A 26,958-nucleotide genomic window follows, 5' to 3' on the forward strand; every position below is an offset into this window, starting at 1 on the left:
GTGAAAAAATGTGCACAACGTTTCCCACAAAAAAAACCCAAACCCTCACATGGCACCATTGTAGGGAAAAATATGTTAAGGTTCTTTAAATGTGTAATAGTAGTAGAAAAAAAAAAGCTATATAAATTTGGTATCGACTACAGATGAGCGAGTACCCAAATGCTCGGGTCCTCGTTATTCGAGTCGAGCTTTTCATAAAATTCGAGTAACGAACCCCATTGACTTCAATGGGAGACTCGAGCATTCTTGTATGGGACCCGCCGGTTGCCGAGCTTTTTTGTTGTTGTTGTTCTCTCTCTCTCTCTCCCCCCCCTCTCTCTCTCTCTCTCTCCCCCTCTCTCTCTCTCTCTCTCCCCCCCCCCCTCTCTCTCTCTCCCCCCCTCTCTCTCTCTCCCCCCCCCTCTCTCTCTCTCCCCCTCCCCCCTCTCTCTCTCTCTCCCCCCCCCTCTCTCTCTCTCTCTCTCCCCCTCTCTCTCTCCCCCTCTTTCTCTCCCTCTCTCCCCCCCTCTCTCCCCCCCTCTCTCCCCCTCTCTCTCCCTCTCTCTCTCCCTCTCTCTCCCCCTCTCTCTCCCCCTCCCCTCTCTCCCCCTCTCTCTCCCCCCTCTCTCTCCCTCTCTCTCCCTCTCTCTCCCCCCTCTCTCCCCCCCTCTCTCCCCCTCTCCCCCCCCTCTCTCTCCCCCTCTCTCCCCCACTCTCTCTCCCCCTCTCTCCCCCCTCTCTCCCCCCCTCTCTCCCCCCTCTCTCTCCCTCTCTCTCCCCCCTCTCCCCCTCTCTCTCCCCCCCTCTCCGCCCCTCTCCCCCCCTCCCCCCCCCTCTCTCTCCCCCCCCTCTCTCTCCCCCTCTCTCCCCCTCTCCCAAGCCAGCCACAAACTACCGTTGAAGTGCGCAGCGGGGAGGGGTCAAAACTGTCCCCTCGAGTAGTGAGCACCATCGAGTATGCTAATACTCGAACGAGCATCAAGCTCGGAAGAGTACGTTCGCTCAACTCTAGTATCAACATAATCGTACTGACCCGCAGAATTTATTTAACGTGTTATTTCTAAATGCTGGAAAAAAAGGCACAGAACTGAAGATTTTGTTAATCTTAATCCTAGACAAAATAAAATAAAAAGTCATCAAAATATTCCCAAAAATCGGATAAAGCTCATCCCGTAAAAAACAAGCCTTCATAGAGCTCCATTGTTGGAAAAGTAAAAATGTTATGGATCATGAAATGAGGCAGCACAAAAACAAAACTTTTAAAAAAGTGTTTTTAGTGTCAAAAAATAGTTAAACAAATAAAATATCGCCAAAATCCCGCTGACCCAAAGAATAATCTTATCAAATTATTCTGCGTGCTGAACACCTTTAAAATGAAGTCCAAAAAACAACGGTGGCCTTTCTTTTCATTCTTGTGCCCCTCAAAAAAATGTGAGTGAGAGCTGCACCTGCAGTTACAAGCGCCGGCCACTACACAGGGGTCATAGCAACAATTCTGCTCAGACCTCTGTGTATTTGCAGCACTGATCAGCCAGGATCCCTAGTGGCTGACCCCAGCTGATCATCTATTGAAGACCTATGATGAGGGATAGATCATAAATAGTATTTTCCCTGGAAAATCCTTTTAATAAATGCAATACAATACATTATATAGACCCCAAAATGCTACTATTAAAAAATACAACTTGTCCCACAAAAAACAAGTCCTAATAGGACTATGTTAATAAAAAATCGTTATGGCTCTAGGAATGAAACAATTAAAAAAAAACTGAAAAAATTAGCTAGTCATCAAGGCACAAACGGAGTTTGGTACTAAGAGGTTGACACAGCCCAATATTTGAGTGTTCCTTTGCCCAATGATACATACCATGCTCAGGCTCAATTTTCAAACTGGAGGATTTTAATGAAGACTTGTTGGATTTGTTATAAAACTGTTATTGTGTGTGTCAACAACTATAGAAAATCAAAGCTTTGCCAGTTCCAGAATTGACTATGTTCTTTCCCTTTATGTAATATATGAAGCTTGTATCTAAACTAATAATTGAGTAATATACATTTCTTTCGCTAGTGGAAGAAGATGTAGGGACAATATTGATTCCAGTTTTGCGAATGCATGGAACATATGGATATGTGACAGCTGATTATATCTCCTGGGGCATTTCTGCTTCTCCCAGTGGTGTTGACTACACAATCTCTAATACTTCAGTAGTATTTCAGCATGGACAAAACAGAAGCTTTATCAACATCTGGATTACTGATGATGAAGAAAGGTATGACAATAAAACCATTCAAAGCATATGAATACACACACATACTATTGTGACAGTATCACAACAGAGTGCAGCCTGCACAGGCACAGAGACTATCGTGACACACACATACACTGTCCTACCAAAAGTAATTGGACAGCTGAGCAAGAGTGAATCAAAAGTAGTGCTTACATATATTAATACTTAGTGGGGGGCTCCTTTGGCCCTAATGTCATTGGATATTCTACTATCTGCTAATGTCTGATATACTTCAGCTGATATTTCCCTCTATTTATCCTGAAACTTCCGTCAAGTCCTGTCAAAGAAAATGGATGCTGTTCATATTTCCTGATCCGACCTTCCAGTTTGTCCCAAAGATGTTCAGTAGGTTCAGGTTGGGACTTTGTGTCGGCCAGTCCAATTGTGGAGCATCCATATCTTGAAACCAACGTAAAAGAGTGTTGGATTTGTGACAAGCCACGTTGTCTTGTTGGACGTATAGCTGACCATTCCCAGAGTATTACCACGTTATTGACAGCATATAATTGTCTAGAATGACAAGGTAACCTCCCTGTTCATGGTTGTTCTCACTACAACCAACGGTTGGAGAGCATGCAACATAACACATTCTTAGACCATGAAGGAACCTCCGTTGTACATAATTGTTGGCACAACACACTCAGGTAAAAGGCGTTCCCCAGGCATCAACCACACCAGGTACCTCCATCTGATTTGAAGTTGGAGTAGCATGATTCATCACTCCAGAAAACATTCTTCTATTGCTTAACTGTCCAATGACGACACTCCTTGCACCATTGTGGATTGGTTGATGCCTTGCGCTTTGCGATGGACGGCTTGTAGATGCAATAACGTTTAGTTTCTGTCACGAACTATGGCTGGCACCTCCAAGGGTCTGCATCTAATGTAGCATGGTTTAGGACACGAGACATACTAATAACACTTGATCCATTCTACTGATAGAGGTGTCTAAATACAGTTTGCAGGATAGTTTATGTGTGACATCATTATAACAGTCTCAAAAACAGTGTCAAAAACGACATTGCTCTATGGATAAGGATTCCTTACAGCTTCATTAACCAAATTTTGGCAGATAATGAAATGCTAATTTCGTATGACAACCAATTGGTTTTCACATCAGCCTGCTGACATTCAGCAGTCACTGTGACACCTCGAATTAACATTAAATATCACAACATTTAAGCACCCTACCCCAGCCAATTATATTAAGACTCTGACAGGCTTCTGTGCGGGTTTAATTCCTTCCACACTAAAGCCCCTGCAATGAGGACCAATTGACTTATTCCTTTTAGAGTATACCCTGAGACTTTAAATAGACATATATACACACTTATAACATCATCATGACGCAAACCTCTAAATACACGCAAAAACACTGCTGTGATCTTATTACAAGAATGGACTCTATTAATACATTATCACAACAGAGCATACACTATAAATATAATCACACATTAATGTTAAAGGGAATCTGTCACGAGATTAGGGTGTCCTAACTGAGGGCAGCATAAAGTAGTGACAGAGTCCCTGATTACAGCGATCTTACTGACTTGTGGAGATGCTGTCATTTTCCTAAAGTCATTGGTTATAAGCTGCAGCAGGACCAAACTGCTTGAGTCCTCTCAGTGATGTGCACATGTAGTGGAGTCCATATTCATGAGCTGCTGGCTCCCTTGCCCATCCACTATTGATTGACAGCTTTCTCCCTATGTACAGTACAAGGAGAAAGCTGTCAATCAGCAGCTGGAGGGTGGGATTAGCCACCTGATAAGAGTGCAATGCTGTCTGCTCCACCTACACCTGTTAAAAAGTGATTTTCTGAAAGCCTCAGCATTATGTAAGTGACAAAGTTTCCTATCTCAGCTATGAAAAGCCAAAATAGGAATCCGCCTTTAACCCTTTCTAATCCACTGTCTGACATCTAAAGACATTCTGATTGAAGGCTATACAGCTCTGATGTCGGAAGACGTCTGGCAGGGTATTCCTACTGTTGATTACCGGCTGCTCTGTTGTCAGGGGCCTCTCCAGCATGTCACATACTGCAGTAGTGGCTCTAGCCAGCAGATGGCGCCATTATATAATGACAGAAAGAGAAAGCCCCCTAGGAAACCCTGAATCCAAAATTGGATTGCAAAGGGTTAAACCTAAATATGCTTAAACACACACACACATTTATATAGAGAGATAAGCTTAGAATATCAATTGAAAACGTGAAGTACAAATGATTTTTCATTCCCTCCGTTTTGCAATACTCTTCATTTTCGCAATTTAAAAAGCATAATGCAATGTAAGATGATTTAGTGCTGCCAGATTCCGCTAGTTCATCACTGATTTTTTATTTATAAATGCTTACTTTTATTTTCCTGTTCCAGTGAGTTTGCTGAGCAGTTTGAGATTCGTCTAGTTGGAGCGAGTGGAGGAGCAGTTCTGGGCCAGCATGTGGTGTCAGTCATTACAATCGCTAAAAGTGACTCACCAAGTGGAGCCGTGAGGTTCCTCAATCAAAGTGAGATAATACTCCCTAACCCTAATGTAACAGTCACCATATCGTTGATGATGGAGAGAATTGGTGGACATACGGGAGAAGCTCAGGTACTGGATCAAACTACAATTTTATAAAAAATATATGCATTGTATACATGGTTAAAACATATACAATTCTGTATATATAATTAAAAGTAAACATTCACTTTTGCATATCTACTGACATCATAGAGACAGGTCACACAATGTCATTGGTAGATCTCCTTGACCTAAATCTCCCATTGAAGATGAAACTAAAGTGGAGAACAGAGATCTTATCATTTCCATTTCGACTTGGAGATCTGTGGGGTTTTGAAGTGGTTATTGTTGAATCAGTGCAACAAATATGTATATACAGAACAGTGCAAATGTTTTAAACAGGTGTGAAAAACATGCTGTATAGTAGGAATGTTTTGAAAACTAGAAATCTTAGGTTTTTTTTATCAATTAATGAACGACTAATTGAATGAAGTAAGAAATCTAAATTAAATCAATATTTGGTGGGGCCACCCTTTACCTTCAAAACAGCATCAATTCATTAACTAAAACAGAAACAGCTGTTTTGGGGGGCTTAAAACGGGGCAAAGAACAGCTAAACTCCGCTACAAAGGGGAGGTTGTGGAAGACAGTTTCATGTCACAGGTCATACACCATGGCAAGACTGAGAACAGTCACAAGACACAAGGTTGTCATACTGCATCAGCAAGGTCTCCTACAGGCAAAGACTTCAAAGCAGGCATTTGGATTTCAAGATGTGCGGTTCAAGCTCTTTTGAAAAATCCTAAAGAAACGAACAATGTTGAGAACCACAGACACAGTGGTCACCAAGGAAACTTAGTGCAGCAGATGAAAGACATATCGTGCTTACTTCCCTTCAAAATCAGATGTCCAGCAGTGTCATCAGCTCAGAACTGACAGAAACCAGCCGGACCCAGGTACACCCATCTACTGTATGAAGACGTCTGGCAGAAATGGTCTTTTTCATGGAAGAATTGTAGCCAAAAAGCCTTCAATGTAGAAACAAGATCCAATGACTCAACCATGCATGAAAACATAAGAACTAGGGTGTAGAAAAATGGCAGCAGGTGCTCTACAATGATGAGTCCAAATTTGACATATTTGGCTATAACAGAAGGCAGTTTGTTTGCTGAAGAGTGGTACAATAATGAGTGTCTGCAGGCAACAATGAAACACGGTGAAGGTTCCTTACAAGTTTGGGGATTTGGTCAGGAGTAATGGTGTTGTCTGATTACTGAGAAATACAGGTAGGTACTTATCCATCATGCAATACCATCAGGGAGGCTTCTGATTGGCTCCAAATTTATTCTGTAGCAGAACGACCCCAAACATACAGCCAATGTCATTAAGAACCATCTTCAGTGTAAATAAGAACAAGGAGTCCTGGAAGTGATGATATGGCCCCACAGAGCCCTGACCTCAACATCATCCAGTCTGTCTGGGATTACATGAAGAGACAGAAGGATTTGAACAAGCCAACATCTATAGAAGATCTGTGCTTAGTTCTCCAAGATGTCTGGAACAACCTCCCTGCTGAATTCTTTAAAAAACAATCTCGCTAGAGGATGAAAACACGGACACGCTTGACTAAGTGCAACAAGGATGTAATAAAAGAAAAGTGGGGGTACAGCTTATGCAGTGGGAAAAATTTGAAAAAACATTACATTTTGATTTGACATGCTTCTAAAAAAAAAAATAATGTTGTGTAAACCAAAAATAATTACAATGCACAAAAAAATGCTCTAAACCCCCTGACACGTTTACTGTGCCATCCAGTGCCCTTAGTTGTTTCCTTAGTCGTGGCAACAACTAAGAGCGCTACATGGCACCGAAAACGTGTCAGGGGGTTTAGAACATTTTTGTCAGGGGGTTTAGAGCGTTGTGGTCATTTTTGGTCTACATGACCATATTATTTTTTTTAGAAGCATGTTAAATTAAATTTAATGTTTTTTCAAATTTTTTCGCATTGGATGAGCTGGACCTCTGTATTGAATTTTTCTGCACATGTCTAAAACGTTTACACAGTGCTGTAAATCAGTGATAAGATATCAATGTTTGGGTGAAATGACAAATACCTCTGCTGCATTAGGCAAACTCAGCTCTGCTGCATTAGGCAAACTCAGCTCTGCTTCACCTATTCCTTTGATCTTTCCTTACGTACTGGATGTGAGCACTGGTAGTGCTTACTTAATGTAATGTAGATTCAGTTGGCCGTCTTCCAGCCGGTGTGTATTATTTGGAGAGCCTATTAGTTTGTATTTCCTCGTATAGAATAAATCATTGTAGTTCGTTTCTGGACAAATATTTTTTGTGAAAATAGGAACATGTATTGTTTTTTCAACAAATATTTGCATTGTGCAGATACAAGAACTGGTACATAGTGTAATGTGCTGTTTAAAATCTAATTGGAATACAGCATACTGTGGAGGATGTGAGATGCATGTTGTGCCAAGAACACCAAGGGGAAGTGAATACGTCATGACCAGTGTGGTACATCCTATAAATATACCTACTGCTCAGGAAGTAGGATACTTTACACCTCTCCACAAGCAAATAACAGTATATTCCATGAGTGCCAGAAAGAACGTTCAGTGTTGGATCTATTGATCTGAAATCCTTGCTCTACCTGGAAATGTGTGCATGACATAAATATTATACGAGTTGCCAAGTAGACATCCTGTAGGTGGTAATCTCTATGTTTTATCTATTTTGTGTGTGGTTTAAATACAGAAGTGTGTTAAGTTCCAAATATGCAAATAAGGGAGATGGAACAATCCCTCTGTAGCGCCACCTACTGGAAGACACCATTTGTGCAAGTCAATGTTAGACTCTTTATACAAGTCTTGTAACAGTGACTGGGAATTGAAAGCCAAGCCAGAATCCATACACAGACAGCTGTCTCGGGGTGTTTGCCCCTCATCAGTATGCAGTAGGTTTCTGGCTTGGCTAGTGAAAGGACTGTGATGTGGGTGAGGAACGCTATGTTTTCTCCTTAGGGGAGAGCACCTAGAAGGTGAGTGAGGAGACTTATAAGGCCATTAATGCTCCTCTGGATCATATGCAAATAAGGGAGATCAAACCGTACCAAATAGTTCCATTATTGATTTTAATTCTGATCTTAGAGGGTTTGAAGCTGGTCATACATTTTAGATTAATGTTGGCTGCACCCACTGATTTTGACAGAAGCAGATGACCATGTAAAGGGTGACCTCCTGACTCTTCCCCAACTATAGATGTCAGTGGAGAGGATTGGACAGTTGGATTTTAAAAGATTGATCCTTTTGCTCTTAGGAGTTGGGTGTCTGACAACAGATTACTCCACACTCTTCATTAATAACCCGTGCCGCCTTGCCAAGCTTCCATGTGTATGAAGGGTTGGAAGGGATAGTTGTCAGTCGAATGAGAGTTTGGCCAACATCTACAATATCTAATGTAAATCTAAGAAGCATCAGATCACATCCAGGCTATAACCTCAGAAATGATATTTTCCAATATTCTAGTTGATAACCAACAAGTGGAGGCATCTACTAACAATGTTTTCAATATATCAGCTTGTAAGAGGAATGTAGGGAGCGTAGCCCTGTATAACTAGTCTGTTAATGAGATAATCATGGTTCTCAACAGGAAGGTTTAAAACCTGAGGTCAAATCCTGCAATATCTGCAAAAAAGGAAAGGAAAATAGAGAGACAGAAGAAGAAAAAAAAAGGGGGTGGGATCTGTACTGAGGATCTATACTGCAGAATTTAACCCTTATAACACAGGGGTTAAATTCAGCAACAGATTCGCAATCATGTTGGGCGCATCCGCACACTGGCGTAAGCGCAACTATGCATGCTATCGTGAGACATATATGCGCTATGCAGGGCACATGAGTGTGGGCTATTTTGCCCGTATTGGCGCATTTTACTTACTTTATTGTGCTCCAGCAATTGCTGGTTCAGCAGCGCCATTTTAGAGTAGGCGGGGCAGCCTACTTAGTAGGCAGGTCAGCTGAATTTGTAGGCCCAGGTATTCTCACTTAAGCCTGCAAAATCGTACAGTTCACTGTGCAATTTAGGTCGACAGGGGCCTTCTGTGCGCAATTGTGCACCAAAACAGAGCATGTCACCTTTTTTTCCCCAGTTTCGGAATGCGTGTGAAATTAAGAAACATATGAGGGAACCAATTTAATTTGATGGGTTCTATTTGCTGCGCATTTGGCAAGCAGATTTTGCAGCCACAATTGTGCACCCAAACGCACCCATGTGCGGCCTCCGTTAGGTTCAGATTGCTGCTGATTTTCCGCTGATGAAAGCCCGCTGTGAATACACCACGTGTGAAGGTGACTTTAACAACTAAAAAAAGTTCTTATATCACATCAGTAACCCGGGTCTGGAAATAATTCTTAATCCATAACTCATTCTATACCTTTTCATGGTTTAGCATATGACTAACCAGAATGTGTGTCCCAGGCCCGTCCTTCTGTTTCCAACAAGTTACTATGAGACATAGAAAACTAAAACCCCAGACATGTCATGGCAAAAGATAACAAAGGACTTGTTCTCATCCAGCATGTATGTAAATCACTTGTATACTCTATATACCCCCAGTGCGGAGTGCTGTATACAGTATTTTCTATACACAGTAGTTGCTACAGTGCAAACATACAGAAGGAGCGGGCTCCAATTACTCAGCTCTTGTTTGCTGTTGCGTCTTCTCTGAAGTGTCACAGGCCATTAGTTAGTGTTACTATTCCTCATGAGTGCTAATTACTTGGTATCTGCAAATAAACACGGAATGCGCTCTGCACAAATAAACATTGATTGTATGTTTCCTCCATTCTTTTTGCGCGTTCTAAGGGTGGACACCCACTGGCATTTTTTTCTCCACTGCCCTGCAAGAGTAAAGTTAAAGTCTTGCAGCGCAGTGCGAGAAAAATACGGCATCACGCCGGGATATCGGCATCATGCCGGGAAATCGCCAGTCTTTTCAATGGGGCCTGCGGCAGCAGCGCTAGCCCCATTGAAAAGAGATGGAGAATGCTGGGGACTTCTGCCACAGCTGTCACAGCTGTGGCAGGAGTTTCCTTCATCCCCGCGGGGATGAAGGAATCCTCTGGCACAGCTGTCACAGCTGTGGCAGAAGTCCGCGGCATTCTATCCCATTGCTTTCAATGGGATCGGCACTGCTGCCGATCCCATTGAAAGCAATGGTTTCTGCCAAGCCCCGTAGTATGATTATCGGGGAAGGGCTTGAAATATAAATTCCTATTCATGAATGAATAGCTAAGGGCTATGTGTCATTGGTTGAGCGCTCAGCCAATAGCTAAGCACTAGCTGCTATTGGCTGAGCCCTCAGCTAATCAGCACAGCCCTTTCAGCAGGCAGGGATTTTTAAATCCCCGCCTGCTGAAAGAGCTTAATAGCAGTGCAGGGGAGCCAGCCGGGGGACGCGCCTGAACGACGGAGAGGTGAGTAATTTTTTTTTTTACACACTTATTGCTGATTATCGGGGAAGGGCTTATATTTAAAGCCCTTCCCTGATAATCATACAGCGAGGCTTGGCACAAAGCAGTGCTTTCAATGGGAGAGAATGCCGGGGACTTCTGCCACAGCTGTGACAGCTGTGGCAGAGGATTCCTTCATCCCCGCGGTGCCGAAAGAAACTCCTGACACAGCTGTCACAGCTGTGGCAGAAGTTCCCGGCATTCTCCCTATGTTTTCAATGGGGGTAGCGCTGCTGCCGCTGGCCCCATTGAAAGCACTAGCGATATGCCGGTTCTATACTGGCGTCTTTCTTGCGCTGCGAGGCGAGAGTTTTCTCGTGCTCTCGCAGCGCAAGAAAGAAAATATCGCCAATTAGCGTCCACCCTTAAAAGTATGCCGGTCATACCGGTACAAAGTGGAGTCTTCTAATGCTTCAAGGGAAAATTACAGTGTTGTGCTAATGCATTTGTGTAATTTCAGAAGTCCAATATTAACCTGTTTTTTTCACATTTAGCTCTTTAGATGAAATGTAATTTTAGGTAATGAAGCTTGAGAAAGGGCTAGTTCACATGGGCGTGAGCATATTATTGGTCTGTGAATACGCAGTGTATTCACGGACTGCAAATCGCCTATTTCCTAGATATTTCGACTCTTCTGGAGATTTTTGTGTACGGAAATACGCAGTATATTATGCACACAAAAGAATACGCAGAAGGGTCCATTATTTTGATATGCATATATGCAGTGCCCAGGTCCCCTAAGTTTTAACCCCACTTTTTTCCTAGCGTCACGTTAAAAAAATGAAAAGAAAATTGAAAAATTATAAAAAATTTGTTAAACTGTGTCTGTAAAGGTCCATATTATTTAAAATATCACATTATTAATCCCATACGGTAAACACCCTCAGAAAAAAACGTAATGCCAGAACTGTGCTTCTCTGGTTCATCCTGTCTCCAAGTAAAAAAAAAGATGAATAAAAAGTGATCACTCAAAGATGGTACCAATAAAAACTACGGCTCTCTGCAAAAAAATAAGCCCTCGCAAAGCTGCATCAACGGCAGCACACTGGCGATCGCGATATCTCTGCGGCTTTATTTTTTTTAACAAGAATGCCAATAGAACTTTCTAATGTTAAAAACACCTCGCACAAAAATTGCAAGTTTGTGCTTTGCGATTTTTGTGCGATGCGTTTTAAACATTTGAAAGTCCTATCGACATTTGCTTGAAACCAAAAACCGCAGCAATATCGCGATCGCCAGTGTGCAGGAGCCCTAATGGGATTAAAAGAGGGAGACAATAAAGCCATTTTTTTCAAGTAGTACTACATAAAAAAACTATATAAATTTGGTAGTATCATAATTGGACTGATCCACAGGATAAAGATAATATGTCATATTTACTGCACTGTAAATGCTGTAAACCACCCAAAAAGTTGCATTTGCTGTTTTCTTTTCCACTTGGCCAACTTTAATATTATTCAAATTTTCCCAGTACATTATATGGTACTTTAAATGGTACCATTAAAAAGTGCAATTTAAAAAAAACACTTTATGCATCTATGTCACTGGAGAAAAATGTATGATTTTTTGAAAGTGGGAATCCAGAACTGCAGAATGTAACCTGGACACAGGAGCATCAATGACTCTTGGCCATGAAAGGGTTAACAAAGTCACAGGTTTCTTCATTATACAATAATACTATGTGATCAGTTATAACCACAATCTGTTGTCTTCATCTTCCTTTTTTTTCCAGATTTTGTGGCACATACTAGGGCCTAACTCTAAAGCCATCTTGACTTCAAGTAGTGACGACTTTAGTGGACCTTTAAATGGGTCTGTCTATTATGATGATGGAGAAGGAGGCGTGAGAATCATTACCCTAACTGTTCTGCCTTATAAAGACATCGAAGTGCAAGAAAAATTCATTGTTGTCTTAAGTGTTGCCAGTGGGACTACCGAGATTGATCCGAAAGCTGGAAATGTCACTCTAACAGTAAGAATGATTAGACTGTTATATATGGAAGCAGAGAGATCTACATCAGATCATACCTAGATTCCTAAGGGTGCTTTCACGCGAGACGGAATTAGTCTGTAGGATGCAGCACCCTTGTGGATTTTGTCAACAAGTGAAGATTTTGTTGCATTCTTTTCTGCTGCGGAACTTAATCTTGTGGTTTTGAAGTTAAGATGCGCTTATTTTAACTGGTGCAGAATTCAAGCCCCATAGGAATAACGTTGAGATGCAGAAATGTCCATGCAGATTATCTCCATCTCTTGTGAAAGGTTCCTTAGAGTCAATTTTTAAGTTTTGCTAGTTATTATTTTATGTGCATAAAGTAATTCTCCGATCTTGGACAAACAAAGATGGCCGCACCGCTTCTCTGACTACCTTATTACTATGCATCATTAGCCTAAGACGCTATATACTGCTTTGATTGGCAATTATGTAGTGTTTTAGACTAATGATACATACTAAAGCACAGCGTGCATCTGGTAGTCAAGATGAGAAGTGGCGTGGCCATTTTTGTGCAGGATCGGCGGTTCACTATGAACTTTTGTGTTTTTTTTTTTTTTTTAGATTTTGAGCTTTGCCAATTGGTACACTTTTTTTTGCATATGGCTGAAAAGGTTTTTTCTACAGAAGATTTCTGCAATAGTCATATTGGGTGACAATAAAGAACAGTGCCTGCTGTATTCATTTCGCACAATATATATCTTGTCTTGTACTTTATATTCAAGTATGATACCTGCATTGAAAGTTTTGTTGAAAATTCCAGTAGCACAAGTCCTGCTTCTCAGTAACAGAATATCACAGGGTTGGGGAAAGAATGATCAGTCCACATCTACACAAAATTGTTTATTTTAATTTCAAAGTTTCACAACACGTCAAGCCTAAAATACACAATAAGGCCTCATGTCCACAGGGAAAATCAGGCCCGCCGCGGATTCTTCATGCAGAATCCCGCAGCGGGTCCCTCCTTTCCCACGGACATGAGGCTAAAAAGTAAGCATTACTTACCTGTCCGAATGCTGCGGATCTGCCCTCCATCGCGGCCGGATTGTCTCTCTTCGGCCCAGCAAATGTGCTCGGCACGCCGACAGCGTGCCGCACGCATGTGCCACGCACTCCATTTTTTTTAACTCCTGCTCTCCCGCGCTTCCATAGGCATCATTAGAAGCCTGCGGGAGCCGTCCCCGCAGGAGACCCGCAATAAAAAAGGAGCATGCTGCGGGTGTTTTCCCGCACACGCAATCCGTGCCTCAAGGGAAAATGACATCCGCAGGTATTTAATTACCTGACGGTCTCCAATGCATCCCTATGGGGCGCGGATCACGCGTGCGGGTGAGTCACTGCGGACCTGTCCCCGTGAACATGAGGCCTAAAATGGAATTTTAAATGCTGTAATACATGTATATACCAATTACCCAAGAGTAATGGTACTGGGTGTTGACATGTTTAACGACAAAACTGCACTCACGCCTGAGTGCTGCATATTTGCGGAATGAATTTTTTTTTGTGTGTGCATCGTTGTATTTTACTGCACTTTTTGCCCTCGCTGGGCATGTTCATTTGCACGCAGCAAAGATGCACTGATTGAAGTGGCTAATTAGTTCTAGATGTGTTCTTTTTCCAGCATAATAACAGTGTTTCACACATCTACTTGCATATTGCGTGTGCATTTGTGCCCCCTATTGTCTTCTGTGGGGGGGCCTTTGGTGTGCAAATATGCAGAAAAATATTGCACTTCTATTTTCTTTGCTCGACAGAAATGCGCACGAAGAAAAAGGAAATGTGAATGAACCCATTGAAATAATAGGTTCTACTCTCTGCATATTGCATGCATAAAAAATATGCACAATAATACACAGCGTATTTCTGCCCATGGTAGGGATGCAGAGTGTCAGACTCTCACCAGTCTGATATATATGACCTATCCTAAGAATATATATATATATGTATATCCTGTATAGTATTAAAGCTCTGGAAAATCCCTTTAAATACTGTATATGGCATTGATAAGGATTCCAAGTTAGTAGGGGGATGTACTAACCCATGTGTTCATTATTTTCTAACTTTTTATGTTAGATACAGAAATTTGGAGATCCAAATGGAATTGTACAGTTTGCAGCTGAGTCACTTGTAAAGAAGAACTACACAGAACCAGAAAACACCGAAAGCCCTTTAAATATAACTCTTATTCTCAAAAGAATTCAGGGGACACTAGGAAACCTTACGGTACTAATACATCTATCACTGTCTGTTTTTCTTAGCTGCTATTTGCATGGAATTATATAAAGAGTATTAAAACCAAAAAAGAAACTATAGTTTAGCTAAGAGACCTAAAGTAGCTGGCCGATCTAACACATCTACCCCCTCTCAAACGATAAAGGTAACCAAAACACAAAAACAATTAATAACCAATATTACGGCGTAACTATAAGAGGGTGCAGGGGATGCGGTTGCTCCCTGGCCCAGGAGCCTTAGGGGGCCCAAAAGGCCTCTCTTTTCACTATAGGAAGTCTAGTACTAGGAATATAGCATTATAATTGGGGGCCCTGTTACAGGTTTTGCATTGGGGCCCAGGAGCCTCAAGTTACGCCTCTGCATTGAGGGGTTAAGAGAAGATGGGGGGCCCCAAGATAAACTTTTGCACCCGGGCCCATGACCTTGTAGCTTCATCCGTGACCTTTATACCCTTAGTCCAGCTCTGGGGGCCTTCTCTGCCTACAGAGACCATGTCATTACACCCTACTAGACCTTCTTCCACATAGTGAGCAAGACCACTAGATCTACAGTAGGAGACCCAACAGTATTTTGTCTCACAAAGGAATCTGTTACTAATTAGCTGCTGAATATATCGGATTTGGACCTCTGCCCAGAAAACAGCACTATAAAAATATGTAAGTATAGGCAAACCCTATTTAGATGTGTGGAGCAGTCACAAATTGCTGCAACAAATCTGTCTGACCCTGACAATAAGAGGACACTAGGGCCTAGAGACGAGAAAACCAAACTGAACTAGAAGCAAGACAAGACAACTACAAAAAGGGAAATGCAAACAAGTGAAAATGCATGGACTGGACTAGAAAATAGGAGTAACCTATACAGACCAGAGACAAAGCTAGGCTAGAAGCAAGACACTAGAAGCCTACTGTACAAGGAATACTGTATTTAAAGTGCCACTCCAGGGAAAACAAATTCTCCCATCCCAGCCCCCCTCAGCTGATTACTTGTCACACTCTGTAACTCTCCTCTGTATATTGCATTTACTTTCCTGCAATGCAGCCACCTGTCTGATGCATATCAGCCACCATCTTGATGGTGAGAGGTTTTGGTTTCACTTTCACATCTATCCCATGATGCATTAGCTAAACGTTGTTCCATTTCTGCCTGCTAGGGACAGTTTAGTTATAAATACCTTCTATATTCACCTAAATATGCCATAAGTATACATTCGGGAGGATGAGCTGTGATCTCATGTATTGTAACTGCATGGCAGAAGCTGTGTGATAGGCATAAGGAACTGTGATGGGAGTGTCTGTGCCCCTTCTAGGCAGTTTCTGTGGTAGGATCCATATAACAGCACAACACAGACTGAGAAATTGACTAGAAAATGAACACATAACCCAAGTAAATCTAAGCTAGTCAGAATTGAGATCACATGACCATCTGAGGAGAAAGAAGCCAGGAGTTTCAGATAAAAGGAATAATTAACTAAGGTAACAATAACCCACTTGTACATACTGGAGGGCTAGCTACATAATGAATGAAAAAAATCACAGGAGAGGCCCTTTAAACACATATAGCACACGCTATAGCCAGCGATCCACTGCAGAAGCTAAGACTTTTTAGAGAGGTTAGGCAATAGGAACTCTTTTTCCAAATGAGCCTGCGGTGCAGTGGTGTGGTCAACTGGCCCACTCTAATGGATCAGCTGTAAAACTGCCTTAACATCAAATTAGTGACAGGATTATTATTACTTCATAACACGTTGACCTGAAAATGACTGTTATAACTAGCAGTATACAAAGTGATAGAATTAACACATTCCTAACACATCAAAATTGTCCCGATCCTCAAGGTGTTAATTATTTATGAAGCATAGCATAACTTTTGAAAGTTTTCCATATTCTTGTTTAATTATTGATTCACCAATGAAAACTTATATAAAGGGTTTAATTTTCAGCTGTTTTCTTTCCTTTCCTCTGCTTTTCATTTTGACTTGCAATTGTCTCTAATTTTCCATAAAAACAGGAATTGTCTGTTACTATAGAGATGAACGGTCTCAATGATTCTTATTTACAATTGTGAATTACTGTCCTCTGAGTGCACTCTGATTAGAAGCCAGCAGAGGAAGTTGAAACATTTTATTTTTGTAATGGACAATATAAAGATTACTTACAGACATCACTTCTCCATACAAAACACTTTTTCTACTCGATTTTCAATATTTTTTAAAATTATTTTAATCATTTCTTATATACCGTATATACTCGAGTATTAGCCGACCCGAGTATAAGCCGAGTTAATAAGTTTTACCACAAAAAACTGGTATAACTTATTGGCTCGAGTATAAGCCTGGCTATACTCAAGTATATACTAGGTAAAGAAAAATGCAATACTCACCTCCCAGCCGTCGTCTGTGTCCCCGGTGGTGCAGCAGGCTGCTTGAAAAGTCTCACCGCTGTCATCTCCCTGCTTGAAGTGATTTTGTCCAGGACTAGAAAAAAGGGTCTATTGTTTTTTCAGCAATAGTGTCATGATTATCCATGGGTTGTATCTGATATTGCATCTCATCCCCTTTCAATGGAAAGGAATGGAACTGCAATACTAGACACACCTCATAGACGGATGTGGCATTGTTTCTGGAGAAGCAAAAGTCCCTTGTTTTGGCTTTGGACCACCACCTTTAATAGCATTTGCACATCAAAGGGGTTACCCGACTTCTAGCTGTTTTGCTGCAGGAAGCAGACCGCTCCGTACGTTACACAGTGGCCCAGGTTAGTATTGCAGGCTGAGTAATATTCACTTCAATAGGCCTGCAATACCAGCCCGGGCCACTGCACAATGTACAGTGCTGTCTGATTTCTGGGAACAACCCCTTTTAAAGTGAAATTTACATTTCATTTACTTTAATAATTGTATTTTATTTTTTAAAGAAAATCCTTGTCTCTTTTCTTAGGTTTATTGGCAGCTGACTAGTGCCTCCGACACTCATGGTGATTTCACAGTGACTTCTGGATGGGTTGTTATTCCTGATGGTCAGAATGTTGCAGAGATAACTCTTCAGCTCCTACCTGATGATGTGCCAGAATTAGAAGAGACCTATATGGTTCAGTTGACCTCTGTAGAGGGAGGGGCAGACTTGGATAAAGGCAAAAGTGTGGTGTGGTTCACAGTTTTGGCAAATGATGATCCGCACGGTATTTTCTTTTTGGACCCAGTAAGTCAGGGCATTATTGTACATGATGATATGGGTCGTTATATAGAGGTTAATATCACAAGGCTTGCTGGAACATTTGGCAATGTCACTGTGGAGTATGAGATATCCTTTGAAAAGTCAGAACTAAGTAATCTAACAGGAACAATCAAGGGGAATGTGCTGATTCAAGATGGTGCAAGCTATGGAGTTAGTACAGTGCCAATCAACAACCAGGTCAGTCATTTTCTAGCTACAGAATGTGTCATCGTTATAGTAATGATGTACTATGGTTATATATCAATGCTGTTTTGTATTTACAGGTTTTTCTTTCACCTGACTTTAATTTTACCCTTGAGTTGACAAATGTCACACTAATGGAGGAAAGTAGTTTCGGAAAACCCCAAATACATAAAGAACAAAAGCCAACTCCGGTACTGGTACCAAAAGATGCTGCCAACTCAGAGGTATAGCAACAGCATAGGCAAACACGATTTCATATTCCTGTTGACTTGAGGGTTATATAGTACTTCTGAGGCTCTATATTATTGTGTAGAGATAGTCTTCTATGAGCCAGACCAATGCTAAAAATGAGTCCGTTTGACATACTTCTTGCAAGTTTCATGGTCCTTTTTAACAGGCTTGAAAAGTGTATGCTTTTCAAAATACAGTGAAAGGAAACCACAAAACAGTATACATGAAGGTATACGGAATATTTTTTCACAGTGGGAGTCACTGGCAAATGATCCAGATGTACAGGTATATGTTTGTACATGTGTGCTTTGTATAAACTGGATCCATTTGAAATATATATATCGTCTGTGAACATGATGTAATTAAATATCATGTTATCTCATTAGTACTTCATCCCTACTATTGAAGATACATGGGTCTCTGACCCAGAACCTGCAATATGGAAACAAGGTGTGAGTGAACCCACAGGAAAGAGGTTGAGTGTTACAAAATCTTTCAAGGAAGCTCGTAGAGTCATTAATTGCTCCCACTAGGAATAGAGTTGTAGAGTTATTGTTAATCCATGTAAAGCTTTAATTAATGTCATTCTTCTCTAGATTGGTTTTGAATCTGTGGTTTTTCGACTTACAAATATCACATCAGGAATGGGCAATGCTGTTATATACAGAGAAGGCTCTTATGGTGCTATAACTGTGAATTGGATAAGTGGATATCCCGCTGGCTTCATGCCAAAGAACATCCGTCTTGGTAAACTTATACCAGAATCCGGTAAGTAATTTTGTTGGTACCTTTAAATGTTATTAATGTTTGATCTATTATCTCTAAAGTACAGGATACTGAATAGCCACTTTATTGGAGACACTGTGCTTTTCACATTTGGAGCTTCCCTATTTGAAAATTAGACATGTGGCCTAAATACAAATGAGCAAGTTTTCCATGGGTCATTTTCAGTGTGAATACACATAAGAATAGGGAAATTCAGTAGTCTGAGCAAGGCCTAGTCATGTGTGCCAAACTAGCTGGGGCCAGTATTTCAAAAAATGACAACCTTATTTTCTTGTACATTGATGGCGTGATTGAGGAAAAACATCTAGTGGAAGGGGATCTTATGGACATACTGAAAGGGGGTCAGAGGAAGATATTAAGAATCATTCTGCTGAAAAAGCAGTGCACAGTCAAACAAATTTCAGTCAAATACCGAACAAGGTTGGTGCTCCAATTAATGTGTTTGAAGGCAAAACTCATTGTTCCTTAGCATGGATGGGCTATAATAGCAGATGACAAGGTCAAGTGTCATTGCTGTCTAATAGAAATAGAAGGACAAGAATATAGCGAACAAAAGAACCCAAAAATTGGATCAGTGAGCAGTGGAAAAATATCGCCTGGTAAGATGCATCCAGATTTCTGTTGCATCATGCTCATGGGAGTGTCCGAATTTGGCACAAGAACCATGAATCAATAAACCCTTTGCAGTGTCCAAGGAGTGGGCCCATAGCCGAGGAGATGGCAGGGCAGATAAGGGCCTTGTCTCGGTGGCACTACCGTCCCCTCCCCTGGGGATAGCTCGGAACCCGTCCAAGTTACTGCTGGGGGAGGTCACAGGGAAAGTTTAACCAGGGGTTACCTGCAATCTTCTTGTCACTCGTGACGCCATCGTTCCATCCTCTGTGGTGAATCTCAGTGAAGTAAATAACTTAGTCCACACACAGGGATACTTTCTGGACAAACCAGGAACGGTCACTAATGTCTGTTTACTGTAACTTCAGTAAAGTTTCAACATACAACATTTGCAGGCACAAAGTGCACTTCAAGAAGGTGGTGTGACAGGGAGGTAATCTGGGTAAATCCACAGTCCCTGTTATCTGTGTGATCCCACTCCCGGCGACTCTTTCTCCCTCCCACACTCTACCGGTCAACACTCTGGCTTCTGGTGCTTTTCTCTCTCAAGCAGCAGTCCTTCTCTCTCTTTCTCTCTCTCTCTCTCTCTCTCTCTCTCTCTCTCAGTGCTTAGTGGTTGCATCGGCACATCCTGGGTAGGGTAGGCCGAGGCCGAGCAGAAGGGTATCACTCAGCTTCTTCCATTCTCCACACACAGATCGACCAGTGTCTGTGGGGGTCACTCGCTCGCAGACTGGTTAACTGACTCCCACTCTTTGCAAGTACTCCTTCAAGAAGACCGCTACAGCTCTTGACTCCTTGCATCTTGCACACACATATATATCACAAGGTCACATGACCTACAACAAGACACATTTTCCAGACATAACACAGACATTAACCCATTCAGTGCTGCAGAAATGCAATACACATACCAAATGCACACTACAATTAAGACACTGACAGGACAATGTCGCGAGACAGACATATAACATTATGAAGGGGCCCTGCTGGTTCTGGGCCACTACACCTTCCTGTAATCTATTCAATGTCAGTACTGCAATCTAATTTGCATCAACTGCAAGAAACTTTCCATCTGCATGGGCCAATAAACCTGCAAAAAAATTTCCACACCTAATGGAATCTATGCCATAACAATTGCTGCAGTTCTGAAGGCCAAAGGAGGCCCAAGACGCTCCTAGATGGGGGTCTCTAATAAAGTGGCTATTCAATGTGTGTAAAATAAAACTTTACCGAAGCTATTTGTTTATTCACTTAATAATTGTTGTTAGTGCCTAGACTATACTAAAGATGAAGGATATAATTAGAAGTTGTTAGAATACATGCAGCGTTTATTCCATAATCCATGTTTTTAATCACTGTAACTCAATATAATTGTATCCTTTGCTAGGCATTGTTGTCTTTGAGCATGGGGAAGACAGGAAATCTATTCCACTACTCTTGGAGGCAAATACTGCTGGACCTGAAGGTTTTGCTTTGCAGCTAACCGGTTTGAGTAGCAGCGTACCCAGTGGAGCACGTCTGAAGTAAGAGTACAATATATATGTCATCTGGGTGATCTACAGAAGAAAATTCAAATAATAGAATTGATCAAAACAGCCTTTACCCCTAAACCCCTTAATGACATGGCCTATTTTGGTGTTGGGGACCAAACGATTTTTGGCGGATTCTCATCTCCATTTTTCAAAAGCCATAACTTTTTATTTTTCCGTCAATGCGGCCGTTTAATGCCTGTTTTTTGCATGGCAAACTGTAGTATTTTTGGTGCCATTTTTGGATACATAACATTATATTGTAAAACTTTTATTATTTTTTTTATGATTGCAGGGAGAGAAAACGCATCAATTCTGCCATAGATTTTTATTTATTTTTTAAAGCGTTAATTATGCAGCATAAATGACACACTACATTTTTTTCTGCAGGCCATTACGGTTACAACGATATCAAAAGTCTTATATTTTTTTAGGTTTTTCCACTTTTCGGCAATAAAAACCCTTTTTTTGGAAATCTTTATCTTTCTAAATCACTGAATTCAAAGTCCTATAACTTTTTTATTTTTCCATGGACGGAGCTCTGTGAGGGCTTATTTTTTGCAAGACGAACTGTAGTTTTTTTTAATCACTTTTATTGCGTTTTTCAGAAGGCAAAAAGCTAAAAATTTGCATTTTGCCTTAGTTTTTTTAGCGGGTTTTTTCACGCTTTTTGCCGTGCAGCATAAAAATCCAGTTAAATTTATTGTACGTGTCTTTACGGACACGACAATACCAAATATGTGGGATTTTTTAAATTTTTTTTATGCTAATATGAGAAAAAGCATTAAAAAGGGGTTTTTTTAAGGATTTTTTTACATTTTTATTTTTTGTGCATTATTTTGACTAATTTGAAAGCACATGAATCCAAGTAAATCTTTGCAGTTCAGAATTGAGATCACATGACCAACTGAGTAGAAGGACTCCAGGAGTTTCAGATAGAAAGGTATAACTAACTAAGGTAACACTAGGTCATTTATACATGCTGGGAGAATACTGACTTAATGAATAAAAAAAATTCACTGGAGTCACCTTATAAGATCTGATTTGCTCTTATTCTAGTTTTTTCTCAGTATTACTTTTTATGTATTTGTCAGCCTCTGAAATATTCATTTAAACTCTTTGATGATTGCTTAGAGGTGATCCCATCTGTCTGTCTACATTCTATCACAGTAATTACTAACAAACACTTGAGAGTGCTGTGGGATTCACAGGGCTTGTTTTATGGGGTAAGAAATTAGTCAGTTTCCAGAACTCCTATTTCCTATAGGTTCCCTGAGGAGGGTAACTCCAGGAGCAAACTGGAACCAACCTTTCTTATTTAGCAGTACATTATGATAATTTGGGAATTAAATTGTTTATTTGGAATTCTGACAGAGATCAGATCGGGATTCTGATGTGATGTCCGGAATGGCCCTCTTGCATTGAGTTCGCTGGGTTCCTCCGGGTATCATAGAAGCCTGCGGCCTTCTGAGGGTCCCCAGGGCTGTTGTGAATGATCACCTATTAAGACAAGCCTGTGGCATGTCTTAACCCTTTCCAATCCACTGTCTGACCTCAAGGCTGTACAGCTCCGATGTTGGAAGACATCTGTCAGTGTTCTCTTACTGTATATTGCCAGCCTCTCTGCTGTCGGAGCCTATCCAACATGTCACCTCATGCAGTACTGGCTTTAGCCAGCATATAGCACTGTTGTATAACAGCAGAAAAAGAGTAAGCCCCCTAGGAAAACCAGGTTACAAATTGGATTGGAAAGATTTCTGCGCTGAACACAGTATAATAGTAGGAGCGATCAACCAATCACAAGTCCCATGTGAGGACTGAAAAAAAACGTAAATATAAGTAAAATATGATCTTTAACATTTAAAGATTTTTGTTTATCAGCAAAACATAAAAATATTAGAAGTTGAATCCCTCCTTATCCTAGTTGTTGCCTCAAAACTAGAGATGAGCGAACGTACTCGGTAAGGCCGATTTCGCAATCGAGCACCGCGATTTTCGAGTACTTCACTACTCGGGTGAAAAGATTCGGGGGTCGCCAGGGGGCGTGGCGTGGTGGAGCAGGGGGTAGCAGCGCGGAACTGGGGGGAGCTCTCTCTCTCTCCCTCTCCCCCCCACTCCCCTCTGCAACCCCCCGCTCACCCACGGCGACCCCCGAATCTTTTCACCCGAGTAGTGAAGTACTCGAAAATCGCTGTGCTCGATTGCGAAATCGGCCTTACCGAGTACGTTCGCTCATCTCTACTCAAAACATTAAAAGCAAAAGCATTTTAAAAATTGGTATTGCTGTGTCTGTAAAAGTCCAAAGTTTTAAAATATCACAAGATTAATCCCACACTGTGAACATACTTATCACATAGGAAAACTACACCACTGCTATGGGATCTGGGGAGAAAGGGGGCCAGAACTGAAAACAGCCCTTCTCCTGCTTCTCTTCATATGGTCATAGAGTTATAGGATTGAGGTATATGAGCTTTGCTATAAGGCCTTACAATATATGCCCCTTATTAGACCTATATGGATAACATTACTGTGATGTCTTTCAAACTTGTTAATAGGGTGTTTTGGGAATATAAAATCTTCTCTGAGTTACTTCCTGGCCTTCATCTCACTTTATGACTTTTTTTCCCCATTTTTGTAGACCGGGATTCACTTTTGCAGAATTTGAACCAATGGGAGTTTTCCAGTTTTCACCTAATTCAACATACATTGTAGTGCAGGAAGACAACCATACAGTGTCACTACATGTTCAACGCTTGTATGGTTTCCATGGCAACAACACAAGAGTTACTTTTCAAACCATTTCAGGAAGTGCCAAACCAAAAGAGGATTATGTGCCCATTGATAAAGGAGTAGTGATATTCGAAAAGTATCAAACAAGCTCTTTAATACACGTTTCCATTATTGATGATAGAATGTATGAACCAGATGAACTATTTTATGTTAACCTGACATCTGTGGAAGATATTGGTGTTTTCCATGAGAGACCACGATTACATTCTGACTTTAGGCTTTCAACTATACAGATTTTAGCAAATGATTTCATGTCGGGGGTCTTAAGCATCGGACCCACGATTACATATGTTGATGAAGATTCAAATCATAGCGCACTAAATATGGTCACCATTCACGTCAAACGCACACATGGTTCTAGTGGTATTGTTCAAGTCATACTTACAACATTTGGAGCTCGAAAGGCACAAAATGGTCTACAGGGACTTCCTTTTGAACATAGCCATGGGTCCAAAAATATTTCATGGGCTACAGAAGGCTTGGACTTTGAAGATCAGGCCATACTCATCACATTGCTGGATGGGCAAAGTGAAACAGAAGTTTCATTTAGGATTTTAGATGATGAGGAACCTGAAGGTATGGAAATATTCTATGTCTTTCTCATGGATCCCCAAGGAGGAGCTCAGATAATGGAAGATAAAGATGAAAGCGGATATTCTGCATTTTCAGCCATTGTTATTCAAGGTAGAATTTTTTCATTTTATTGCCTAGTGTATTCATGAAATATGTGAAGATATGTTTACCTAATGCAAGTAGAATCCCCTTACTTCTACCTATATACCGTATGTGCATGCAATGTTCGGACATCCATATCTATCATGGACTTAAAACGGGTTTTCCAGCACTAAACTATTGATGACTTATCCTCGTGATATTGAGCCTCACAAAGGGAAGAGAATAGAAGGGGGGGAGGAAAAACAGAAGGCACTGTCAAGTGTAGTACATTATAGCAACCAGAGGGGGACAAATGCGTCCAAGTTGAAATGTGCTTACCTGGTATGGTTGTGCCAAGGAATGAGCACAACCTCATATATAAAAACATTGCGAACCCAGATAAGTATGTTCTCAGAAAGCTGCAAATCTTTGTTGGTTTCCTGGTGGAGCTTTTCCCAGAGCTCAGAATCAGACAGATTCAACAAGTAGTATAAACAATATGAACTAGTGGGTGCTACTCCCAAAAGTGCTGAAACCCCAATAATGCCAAGCCAACTTTGAATAAGATTTATTAGCCACTGGAAGAATTGGTAGATACTCCAATATGCAGTTCGTTAAAGGATCACTTTTCGATGACTGGTGGTCTAATAAAACAATAAAGGCTGCTATATATTCATCTTTGTTCTTCCTCAAAAGATAGGTCATCATCAATAGTTAGTGCTGGAGAGCCACTTTAAGAGAAGTTGTTTCAGTAGTGGAGTGGTAATATTATCTCTATTCAAGAGGATTGTTAAGGGTTACTATGCACTTATTTTACTGAATGACTAAAGTGCAATTTACTTTATCTACCCAAAATGACGTTTTTTAAGCTGAAAAGTGCTAGTGTCACTTCTTTCAAACTTGCTGTCTACTGCCTGTTGTCAAGTGTTATCTATGTTACCAGAGATGGCATGAGAGTAGAACAGGAAGTAAAGGAAGGGGATTAGTCATTGGGCTAGTTGAAGTCCATGGGAACAGAGGGGAGGGAGAGGATGAAGAGATATTTACACACAGTTGTCCTTCTAGAGCTAATAGTGAGTTATTTCCTGATATTTAATGACCTATCCACTCCTCAATACTGTTGTATACTGTCCTCTATTATGATGTTATGTCTCTGTGTGTGTTACAGACAGTTAGGGAATAGAATCTGCAGTTCTCTGTGCACAGTCTATAGAACACAACACATCAGCCAGGGTCCTCCTACTGTTCTGGTAGAACTGAGAATCAGATATACAACCTGCAGAGGGGAAAAATGCAGGACACAAGTCATATAATGGCCAGAAATAGTGTTATTCCTCATGTACACACAGCAGCTTATTCCAAAATGTCATTTGAAAATGTAGGAACACTTTAATGATCTAAAAATAATATACATGTTTTACATATTACAAAACATACAGTAACAGGGAAAACATTAGTTCACATTAAGACATGTGTAGAGCATATATAAAAAGCGGAAACACCTTTCATAAATGGACTCAAAGCAAACAGAATAATTATTTCTATTGCATTGCCTATATTATGGGCTAAAATACATTTTTGCATGTATTATAATACACTGCAATCTGCTTGATGTGCTTCACTATTCATTACATTAGATGGACTCTCTGATGACTCCGTTTCCAGCCCCTCCTGACTTCTCCTGAATGCTCATCTTCGCTGAATTCTGATCAAGTTATAGTTTTTTTAATGTAATCACAGTTAAAAGGATTGCTCCTTCTTAGCGTTTCTTGGCTGAGATGAGAAACGTACGTCTGCAATCCCAATCACCTTGCTGGGTGTTACAGAATCAGCCAAGGCAGCAGCTTTATGCTTTCTCCATAACTCCCATTGAAGTGCATGGGAGTTACGAAAAGAACATAGGACAGCTTGCTATGCTGTCTCCATAACTCTCGTATTATAGATATCATGTAGAGCGCAATGCTACACTACTTCCGTAACATCAATTCACTTTAGTGGGATCTACGGATATAGTGAGTGTAAGGCTGCCGTCCCGGCTGTTTCAGTAACACCCAGCGAGGTGGTTGGAAGTCCAGGCATAAGTTTCTCATCTTAGGCAGGTAAATCCCTTTTCCGCTTAGATGTTCTGTGACATACAATCAGCTAAAGTAAAGAATGTTCTGCTTCATGTTTTAGGAAATGATATTCAAAATGGCATCTTGGGATTCTCTGTGGAGTCAATAGATGGCCTTGTGCTTGATGAAGACTCAGCGGATAGGACAACTCGGTTAATAGTGTCAAGACAAGCAAACAGGTTGGGAAATTTTGCTATTTTAATTAATAAATGTGTCCAGAAATGTGTCCTTTTTGAATTGTCAGTTAAACAAAAAAGAAAACTAAAAGTATATAAAAGTGCAGTTAGCGCTGTGGTCACATG

General features: G+C 40.9%; 1 protein-coding gene across 1 annotated transcript in view; it reads left to right on the forward strand.

Moving 5' to 3' along the window:
- Positions 1-26,958, forward strand: part of ADGRV1 (adhesion G protein-coupled receptor V1) — a 400,714-nt gene that overhangs the window by 186,630 nt on the left and 187,126 nt on the right. The window contains exons 65-74 of the mRNA XM_066604894.1: positions 2,048-2,249; positions 4,640-4,859; positions 12,027-12,266; positions 14,361-14,510; positions 17,458-17,931; positions 18,018-18,161; positions 18,765-18,936; positions 20,957-21,092; positions 23,737-24,572; positions 26,718-26,835. Coding sequence (XP_066460991.1) covers positions 2,048-2,249; positions 4,640-4,859; positions 12,027-12,266; positions 14,361-14,510; positions 17,458-17,931; positions 18,018-18,161; positions 18,765-18,936; positions 20,957-21,092; positions 23,737-24,572; positions 26,718-26,835 — 2,692 coding nt within the window. The remainder of the gene's footprint in view (positions 1-2,047; positions 2,250-4,639; positions 4,860-12,026; positions 12,267-14,360; positions 14,511-17,457; positions 17,932-18,017; positions 18,162-18,764; positions 18,937-20,956; positions 21,093-23,736; positions 24,573-26,717; positions 26,836-26,958) is intronic.

This window comes from Eleutherodactylus coqui, chromosome 5 (genome assembly GCF_035609145.1).
Source record: "Eleutherodactylus coqui strain aEleCoq1 chromosome 5, aEleCoq1.hap1, whole genome shotgun sequence".
Classification (NCBI taxonomy): Eukaryota; Metazoa; Chordata; class Amphibia; order Anura; family Eleutherodactylidae; genus Eleutherodactylus; species Eleutherodactylus coqui.